The following is a 10737-nucleotide window of genomic DNA, read 5'->3' as shown; positions in this document are numbered from 1 at the left end:
TACAATAATAACCCTAAACTAAATAAAAAGATAAAGGCGAAATGCATAACATAAAAGCAATTCCATCTGTCATCTGGTGTTAAAAATAATAAAACTAATTATTGCACAAAAATGGATAAAAATTGTTATTTTTTTTCTCGGACAAACAACAAGATTAAACTAAAGAAGTTTAAAAACTAAAGAAGACTAAAGAAGCCGGCAGCGAATTGTTGGTGGAATTGCGCCCCGTTTGATCCGACGGATGGTTGAATTGTTTCGACTGATAAAAGTATCACCTCATTGATTTAAACCTGGGTCGATGGCCCCCGAGCTGTGGGGGTGCAATCAGTCGGGGTGAATCGAAAGCAACTGTGACGTCACTGCACAAACATTGTCTGGTCATTGACACGGTGTTTACAACGTTCGAAGTTTCTCTGATTATTACTAAACAAATTTTTTTCAACATGTTGAAAATGAATTATTCGAAACGTTCAAAATGCCACTTGCTTCTCTATGAACTTTGATATTCATGGTACGTTTTACTACAACCTACAACCATTATGCTCCAAACGGAAACACCTGTTTAACGTTACAACTAGTCAAGGCAAAAATATACTTGTTTAACAAAATAAAATTGCTTCGATATAATTTAATCGACGATTTGAAGCTGTCGTTTTAGAACCAGTTTAGATAAAATGACCGGAAACTAAAAAATACAGCAAATAAAACTTTAACACCTGTTTCAATATTTTGCATGTCGTAATTTTGCTACAAGCGCCTGTCGGGTCTCATCACCCGAAAATGATTGTTAGCCTGTGTAACGTCACAGTCGGGCTGATTGTTAACATGATACAGTGAGGAGAAAGTGACTGTGATTTCCCAACTGAGTGTTTGCTTTGCAGTTTGACGCTCAAACACTCAAACCTACACACGTTTATCTCTCAAGGAGTTTCAGGGGCTTTTGGCTTTACTTTCGTTAACCTAGCTTCATTACAAGGCTATAAGCCTGGAGTTTAACCTAATAGGACGATTGCAAGTGATATTTTCCAAAGGGCTTCGGGAATTATGCTCGTAAAATACGACGCTATGATAATTTAAAAGTGATCGTTTTTCAAAACGTTTGATGCTATATCTCCAATCAAAATATCTACCTTACATTCTCTAACTATTATGACGTTTGTAATGACAATTGTTACCCTGAGAAGGTTCGAACAATGCTTCATACACAATTGTGCAACCCTCTTACTTTGTGGGTTTTACAACCGAGGAACGCAACTTTCAAGTTTCTATAAAGCACGTAATTTCACTTTTATTTATCTAATTTAGGCTTTATTTTATAATTTACACCACTTTTTACGTTGCATTGTGATGCATTTACAGGTCAATATATAAAGCCCTATTAACCTTAGATACGGAGGTTTGGTAAAATCACAGAGTACCAACTATGAAAAAAAATTGTGTATTATAAAAATGAGAAAAAAACAAGCAATCTGTGGTTGGCAAGTTTTATAATTATGCAAATAAAAACGTAACATTTTTGACGAGAATTTAAACATTTGAATTGGTTCTATTTGTGCAACACTTGACCATTTTTTTTCTCAGAATAGTTAACCTTTCCATAACCTCGCACATGAATGCTGCAAAAACTTCGCAAGATATTTTATTTTACCGTATAAAGTAACATGAGCACAACATACAAAGTCCATTAGGGTGTGAACAAATCTTTAAACATCAGCAAACCAGTGGGATAAACCCCAACACACAACGGACAAATAAAACGAGCCCGATTGAAACCAAATAAGGTTGCAAGCAAGAAAGCAGAAGCAGGTGAAAAAATCGTCCGAAGTCCGTCGAAAAATGACGCACCGCTTCGCCAGAAATAATCGCCCACTTTTTCTCCCTCACCTCGCTCAACTACAAATAGAGCGGCCGCCTCAGTTCAGAACCACATCAGCTTAAGCAGCGCTAGTGGAAGGGTAAAGCGGCTTAGGTTCGTCGCTTAGTTAGAAGCCTTTCTGGCGGGTTTGTCTAAATAGTTTTTTTTTTCATTTTGTAATTGCGGTGGTTTGAAATTTAATAAGAAAATTTTATTATTTTAGTGAGAGGTGGCATTTGTAATGAGAAAGTGTAGTCTCTGAAAAGTTAAATAAAAAAATGTTTGCTATACATTGTAACTGTTCGTATATTACAATCCTCTTCATTAATGTGAGAGGCAGTGAAAGCGAAAAAAATACTTTTTAATGAGGATTTCATTCAGATAACATCGATAATGGTTAATCAAAGTATAAATAACCTTAAAATCTTTGCTTAAACGCATTTCTTGATGATTTTCAGCTAAATTAAAACGCTTTATACCTGCCACGATTATATTTATTTATTTCCGCCACAAGAAGAAGCACCCAAGCGGAACGATGAGCACTTTACTCCTTCCGTTCCTCACGTTTTCCGCACTTTTATTCGCCATCGCCGACTCAAACGCGATCACCGATTCACAAGCTGTGGTAAGTGTTACGTCATTACAGTATTTTGACGTCATATTAGTTTACTGGTGACGAAATAATGCTTCAGTAAAAACATTGCACTTGCAAATGTAAAATGTTAAGCGCTTAAAGAAACTACAGCAAATTATTCGGCTTTTAAAAAAATAGCTTCGCTAAGTTGCTGCGCGGATAAATATCAACGTTGCAATTTGTAAATAAAATTAGTTGAGGAAATATCCCTCCGCGAGCGATGCGATTGCAATTCACGAAAACGCGCTGAAAGTATTCCAACTTTATCTTGAACGTTGTGGTTTTAATTCGGCAGTGCGTGCTTATTGTGAAGAATTAAACAATTAAAACGTAATGCAAAGGAGTAGTGTTCAAAATTTTTTTCCAAATCTGCTTTTATCGGTTTCGAATTATTCAAAGAGAAGCTTTAGTGCTTGTGAAATGTGAAATCAAAGTACCTACACATTACGCAATAATCAAGCGTAGCAACATAATTTCCACTTTCAAAAACTTTTATTGTGTTGGTCTCAATGGCACAGCGCAAGTGAAACAGACAAAGTCCAACTTTTTTGAACACCAGCGTTTCCTTATAAGCAAGTTAAAGCGGCCATCTGCTGCTGAGCCTGCGGATATTAACGCGCCCATAACTTTTACGGCTGTTTGATGACGTAATCGTAAAACAGTAATGTCGACGACGTCATAAACCGCTTCGGCACTCGAGCGCGAAATTCCTGACGCTGAATCGGGTTTAAGCCACGGTCAAAGGGCAAACTTTGTTTTGGGGTAAATTGGTTTAAAAATTAAAATTTTAAGTACAGTATTTTTGATTTTCTGCTCTTAAATTTGTCGTTTGAATAAAGCTGTTGAGAATTATGTGAACAATAATATCCAATCTTTATTTGCAACTTAAAATATTTAAAAATTTTCTTTCTTTAAAAGCGTTGTTTATAGATAAAAAAACACATCTTTATGACATCACTGTTGGGCTTGATAGACTTAAGTTCAATGACCAAAGAACACGCGAGTGTTACGTAATAATATGTTTGCTTTCAAATTGTACGAGATAAGGAAACATGAAATCTATCTGGAAAACATTCCCATGATGTAATTCAAATATTGTGCGTCATATTGAGATGACAAGTATGTAACGGTGACTAAAAATAGATCTAACATTTAGGTTTGAAATCGCTTTAAATAGGTAATTGACACTTAATTTTATCCAGACATCCTGGGTTGATCGGAAATTAATCTTAAGTGTGTCTGGTTTTACGGCTTCAGCCCTGAGGCGATAATTAGGCTCATAGTTGATCAATTAAAATACTTTAGTCGATTAAAGGCGTTATTAAAGTGGGTTTGTCAAGAGGGCGCATATAAATAACAGATATTTCAGGCACATTTTATAGAAACACTCCGTATATTTAACATGCCCAGTTTAGTTAATTGCCGCTATTGTGAAGGAAAGGCACCTGAGGTAAATCTGTGTTAAGAATTTGAATAATTAAAAAATAGGTTTATTTGAATCGCAAAAATGCCTAATTAAAAGTAGCAGCGTTCAAGCAACGCGTCACGAAAGCGCCACTAATCGGCCGCCATCTTTGTTCCAGGGCTACCTGCTGCGGTTTGGTCACGTTGAAGGTTTGGATCCGCGCAAGGGCAACCTGATGTCGAAGCAAGACCTGGCCGAAGCTGTGATGTCATTCCAGCGGTTTGCAGGCCTCGAAATGACCGGCACATTGGATCGAGCTACTCTGGAGAAGATGTCAGCTAAACGATGCGGAAATACTGATAGAGCAGGTTGGTGCCACTCTACTTCCACTTATTCAACGTAGCGCTTCCTGCACTGCTTCCTGGTGCCCGTTATTGTGCGTCACTTTCCACTATCGATCACTTATACGCGGTTTCTTCACTTGCGTTAGCTTCTATGATTTTCTATGCTCGCATTTTGCTTCCTCATAGAACCGTCACGTCTAAGCTGGATTGTCCTGACGTTTAATAAGGTTGCGTTGGGCTTTTTATATCTTAGCATCTTATAGAACGTGTCTAGCTTTATCATACAATATGATCTTACGACGTTATTAAACCAACAAATTAAGAAAACGATACATCAGTTAAATGATCAGCGAAAAGTACGAAATAGAGAGCTTAATACAAAACCATGAGTAACCCAAAAATACCCATTTAAAAAGCCTTTAAAGGGTGAATAGTTTATTTAATGCCCTAAGCATGCAATCGTTTTTTCCTAATATACTTAGTTCATTAATGCGCTGGTGAATGGTTAACTTAAAACATATTTTTTGTGTTGCAGGAACCGACATTGCTCGTAGGAAGAGATACGCTCTGCAGGGATCCACCTGGAAGAAGAACCACCTGACCTACAAGATCACAAAGTTCACTCCCGACTTAACCCAGCATCAAGTCAAAACAGAAGTGCGACATGCATTCAAGGTAAGCAACATCAACTATGTGGCAAATAAAACGCGGGCGAAGTAGTTTTGGTAAATTTAATAAACGTTAAACTGGATTTGAGAAATAAACCAAGTCGATATAATTTACTTCCTTGTCATTCTGTAAGTTCACAAATTGAGGTTGTGGTGATACTTTGAATTAAATGGCATGGCCAGCAAATCCACGAACTTACTCAACTAGAAAACTTACGTCAAAAATCTGAAAGCATTAAGTTTAATTAGGCTGATTTGGTTTTAAATAAAACCTTTTGGTTTACTATTTCAAACGGGCTTAGCCATTATTTCAGGCTATAGGTGATTGTTTTGTGACCAAACAAACAACCATTGTAATTGTATTAATACTTGTTCGTTACAATTCGCTAGTCTATATTTTCCACCAAAAACGTGCTTTAAAACGCACAAGTTTGATTTATATACTTTACATTTTACTCATTCAAACAACTAACAAACTCTCGCTCTTTTCCGCCAGTGGTGGTCAGACCAATCACAGCTCACCTTCCAGGAGGTGGCGCCAGACAACAAGGCCGACATCGAGATCAAATTTGTGTCGGGTAGTCATGGCGACGGGGACCCGTTTGACGGACCCGGGCAGACCCTGGCCCACGCCTACTTTCCCCAGTTTGGGGGGGATGCCCACTTCGATGAGGGGGAGACCTGGCAGATCACAAGCACACCTAGAGGAGGTTGGTTGTCGTTATTTTATTTTTTGAGATTTATTTAAGGATTTTTACGTTTATTTTGTTTGCAAAAGGATTTGTGACGTTTCATGACGCTAAGCGGATTGTGACGTCATGTTTTGGAAGTGACGTCATGTGATTAATTTACGCATTTATTACGTTGACAACACTTACCTAATATTTTTTTTTCGTTTATTTTGCTTGATTCGTTTAATATCTCGACTTTTTTGAATATCTTTAATGACGTCAAATATAAAAAGAACTGCGTAAAAATATATTAGAAAGTCGGTAGGACGCTTTATCTAAGATCTTGTTGGAGGTTGCCTAAATAATATTCCCAATGACGTCACACTTAAAAAAAATGTCAGAATTTTAAAATTAGTGTCGGAATCCACCAAAACTGAAGCGAACTGCAACGAAACCTCACGTTTAACGTCTGCTTTTACACCTAAAGTGAACCTGAAGATTGTAGCGGCTCACGAGTTCGGCCACAGTCTGGGACTTTCCCACAGTGACGTCAATCAAGCCCTGATGGCGCCGTTTTACAACTCAAAGTCGGATGGACTTCATAGTGACGACATACAAGGTATTTATGAGGTCATAAAATGGGCCAATTAAAGTTAGTTTATCTTTTAACGCCAGGGGAGATTGCTGACTTTTATATGAAATCTTTTCATAAAATTACTTATATTTAACAGAAAATTGAATTATGAATAGTTGCCCTTCTTCTTTTATATTTTTTTTATTTAGTATAAACCATAAATAGCTGTTTCCTTATATTTACTCACATTAAATCAACCAACAACTAAGCCACCAAAGTTTAAACAAACAAATCTGTCTCCAGCGATCCAGCATTTGTACGGACCTTCCGTTGAGAAGCCAGGAAGTATGACGACCAAGCGGCCTCGTGTCACTACGACCACTAGGAGAGTGGTAACACGCCCTCCAGTGACCACCACAACCACAACACGATCGCCACCAGTGGGCGCATGCAACGGAAGGTGAGCACAGCAACTGTGGCACTTTTAAGCAGGGTCATTTTTGTTATAGTTTTTCATGCGAATGTGATCAAAAATCGAATAAAGTAAAATAAGTTTGATAATACTCACAAGTTTTGGGAGTTTAATTTTAGTCTTGTTGTTGTTTCAACGTTATGTGCCAAAACAATAAAAATTGAAATTAAATTAATAAAACATACAAATAATAAAAATCCAAGGCTAATTTCTCATTTATTCCAAAGAATAACTTTTTTCTAAAGAGAACATAATCCGTACTAGCTGCGTCCATGCATTATTTCGTTTCCATAACAACGCTATATTGTCGCAGATTCGACGCGATGACGCGGTTGAACAATGGGAGCACTTACGCTTTCCTCAACCAGCAATTCTGGAGGCTTAACGACCAGGGGGCAGATGAGGGGTTTCCCCAAAGCACTGAAGCGGTTTGGGGCATTCGGGGCAATATTGACGCCGCTCTCACATTCGAACAACACACAGACATATTCCAGGTGAGACTCTAGCGCTCGGGATATTTTGAAGCTCGGTGCCAGTTAAAAAAAATTTGTTGATATATTTTGTGAAAAATAATTTTAAATGGTTTAAAGCTAAAAGTTGTTTGACGGAATTTAAAAAAAAGTGTATTTCGATTTATTTCTACTTATGGGCACTTTTAAAAGTTTCCAAAATAACTTTAGATCCTTTCGCTTTCAGTTTAATCTTTTTATTTTAATTTTTTGGCATTTTTAATCGTGTATTTACTTTACATTTTTTTCTTTAAGTAATTGCTTTAAACACATTATTTTGAAAAAAAAGTGTTTTATTTAATCTATTTTTAAACACTTCATTATCACCGCAAATTAGTTTTTACGTTTTTGTCACACGCTGCTTGGATATTTTAGTGCGAATTGGTTTGTTCTTAACCCTACTTTTATCGCAGAAACACAAAGTTTATCGTTTCTCCGGCGGACGTCCAGTTAGGGGCTTTCCCCTTCACATATCCTCAGTTTACGAGGGGATTCCCTCAAACATAGACGCGGCTTTCGTGTGGAGCGGAAACGGAAAAGTCTACTTCATGAAAGGTAGCTTTTATTTAACAAGATATTACCTACAACTGTCAATTTAAATATCAGTGATGGCGTGAGATCGGTAATGGCGTGTAAGGCACCACACAGATCAGTTATCTTGAGTTACTTTAAAACTGAAAAATTCGCCGAATATATTTTACATCGGATTATTTTTTCTTCTTTTATTTCATTTTTAACATTTCAATGCTTTATTGAGTCTTTTAATTGGGTTAAACATGAAAATTTAAAGCACACTTAGATAAAGATTAGCTCAAAGCGAATATAAGATATAAAATCGTATTTTCGAAACAAATCTATATCTTATATGCCTGTAACATTTAAATAAATTAAATAACTAATTTGTCCAAACTAAACAAACAGAAATGTAAACAATTTTCCTCCGAATCACTAACGAGCTGTTAATTTATTAGGCAACAAGTACTGGAGATACAACCCCAGCATGATGCGAGCTGACCCGGGCTACCCCAAGTCTATATCGGTGTGGAAGGGACTTCCCCACACTGGGGTCAGTGCTTCGCTTCAGTGGAACAAGAGAACTTACTTCTTCGCCGATGGAATGTACTATAGGTGAGAATAATATTAGATGTTTTATTTAGTATAGGTGAGATTAAGATCGGGCATTTCTCTAGTTACTTTAGGTGAGAAAGACACATTCCCTAAAGACAAGAGTTTCAACCTGCCCTGTATAGCGATACATTTTATTAACTTTGTTTTTAAACCTAATTTTTCCAACAAATTTATTCCCAAGCAAATAGCTCTCAGAAGACTTGCTTAAACTGTGATGCACTTTTAAAATCGGTATAAAAACAAATTAAGCCTTGCCGTTAAACTTGCGGAGCATTTAAAAATAATGCTTAAAAAAGAGCTTTTAGTTTAAAAGCCGCCACTTGGGGAAAAATAATAATTTTTTTTACTATTAAAATGATATTTACAACAATCGACTAACTAGGCTATTTCCGGATTAATTTTATTCTGGTTATACACCATTTTAAAAACAAAATTAGCAAATATGACGCTCGTTTTCGGTTGTCCGCAGCCCTGCATAGTTCCACCATTCACCAAACATCTCGGTCCGCATTAACCGATTCCGTATTTGCGCAGATTTGACGACGAGCGAATCCAAGTTGCGCAATCCACCCAGCACCCTTACCCTAGGCGGGCTGACGAATGGTGGCTTGGATGTAAAGACAACACGCTTATGTCCAACCGGGCCGGGACTACAACTGCTGACCCTAACTCTGCATCTACATCCACAGGCCACTTGCTTCTGGCCATCAGTAGCGTTGTTATGTCCCTTTACGCCGCAATGTTATGAGCCGGGGTTTGAACCCACGACCTTGGGAAGATTGCGCTGTTTCAGTTGTTGCGCCTTTAGCGACACCTAACGTTCGAAATTTGTTTAGATATTTTTAAATCAGGGTCAACTTTGCAATACTTCGTATGCTATATGTACTATTGTGACAAGTTTTTATAATTTTTAGCTTTTTCATTGCCGACAAATTATTTATGCTTACGCAAGTTTCTGCTTTTACAACTTTTAAATATCTTTTTAACTGCTCAGTTGAAACACAAGAGACCAAATATGTCGGCTGTGTTTGAAACAAAGATGTTGCTACACTACTATATTTAAAAATGCTGCTTTTCTTTACTTTGTTGTCTTTATGCTGTTTATTATTTCCTACATTTTCCGATATTTTTACTGCGATGCACTTTACTCGTACTTTTTATACTCCAAGTGTTTCGGGCGTGTTTCGTATTTTACGTGCCTCCTATCGTTTTAAGAAAATAAAGAATTTAAGAAAATCCTGCAGCTGTATTTACCAGCAGTTCAGTGAAAAACCAAGAGGTTTACTATAATTAGGCGAATATGTTTCCTCAGCAACTACAAGTGTAAATCCTACAGCAGCGAGGCTAAATACGGTCCAAGCAATGACCAAGGAAAACTCAGCACTGGGACCGAATTATGGAGCAGTGTTTCTTAATCAGGTGAATGGTTCACCCCAGAGTGAATAAAATTTTTGCAGGGGTAACCAACCAAAATGGGTGAATAAGGGTGAACCGTCAGAAATGGGTGATAGCTTGCGAGCAGGGCAGATATTCCGAGTTTTGTTATATATAGACGAGATAGTTCTATCATATCATGAGACAAGGGTGAATGAAATCTGGAGAAAGATGCTATGGGTGAACAAAACTAAAAAAGTTTAAGAAGCACTGCCAATGAGTACTTAAACGTAATGTTACCGAACTTCAGTGCAGCCCATGCTGTAGATTTATTAGTGAACAGGAGTATATTGACAACACAAAGACTCGGTAAAGTTGATTCATATCTTGTCCGAATATGTTTTTAGCGCGCTTATATAGGTATCCTTTGGTGTTCGGTATGAAGGACAACTTTTTTACCTACCGACAAGTTACATGTAATAATAGAGTTAGCTCCACCAGGCAACAAAGCTCTTCCGTTGTTAACGAAATATAAACCGACGTTTCGGCAGCAGATACCAGCTGACCTCATCAGGGTTAATAATAATTAAAACGAGAGTGCGTTAGCCATCTTATATACTAAAAGTATAACATAAAAAGACTAAAATTAATAAATCTAGACGTCGCTGAAGTATGCGATAAGCTGCGACGTTTGATGTAAGCAAGTGTTTCACAACTTGACACGCCCACAGCTTCCTAGCCTTATGCGGAATTTGGGTAATTAACGCAAGTCTAATATAATGGCGCTGATATAAGTTAGATTTTCTGTGCTACAATAAATCGTATAATTTAAAATCAGCAGCGCGATTTATCGATTTTTTTATTTACAAATCATAGCCACGTTTAGGAAAATTGTTTGTTTTTTTAAACCGTTGGTTGGCAACTATAAAAAATTACGAGTAGTAGGCGAGAAGCTTATCACGTGATAGAACGCGCACAGTAACGGGAAAGGCGAAACATAAATCCTATTATTGTTTGTTTTCTTTAACCTTATGGCTGACGGCTACTACTTTAAAGCGACGGGTGCTAACCAAGGCTGCGAAGTCGGTTCAAAATAACCGGAG

At 37.3% G+C, this 10737-nt stretch overlaps 1 protein-coding gene across 1 annotated transcript; it reads left to right on the top strand.

Moving 5' to 3' along the window:
- The first annotated feature begins 2236 nt into the window (after window positions 1–2236).
- Window positions 2237–9490, top strand: LOC146166415 (matrix metalloproteinase-14-like). Its single transcript, XM_083390254.1, has 10 exons — window positions 2237–2480; window positions 4073–4262; window positions 4774–4913; window positions 5403–5616; window positions 6065–6196; window positions 6455–6611; window positions 6937–7117; window positions 7546–7687; window positions 8104–8260; window positions 8795–9490. Exons 1-10 carry the CDS (start codon window positions 2391–2393, stop codon window positions 9006–9008), a joined length of 1617 nt encoding a protein of 538 aa, XP_083246380.1. The 5' UTR covers window positions 2237–2390; the 3' UTR covers window positions 9009–9490.
- The last annotated feature ends 1247 nt before the right edge of the window (window positions 9491–10737 follow it).

This window comes from Ascidiella aspersa, chromosome 1 (genome assembly GCF_963924565.1).
Source record: "Ascidiella aspersa chromosome 1, kaAscAspe10.2, whole genome shotgun sequence".
Taxonomy (NCBI): Eukaryota; Metazoa; Chordata; class Ascidiacea; order Phlebobranchia; family Ascidiidae; genus Ascidiella; species Ascidiella aspersa.
The sequence above is the reverse complement of the archived record's forward strand: the minus strand, read 5'-3'. Positions and strand labels throughout refer to the sequence as shown.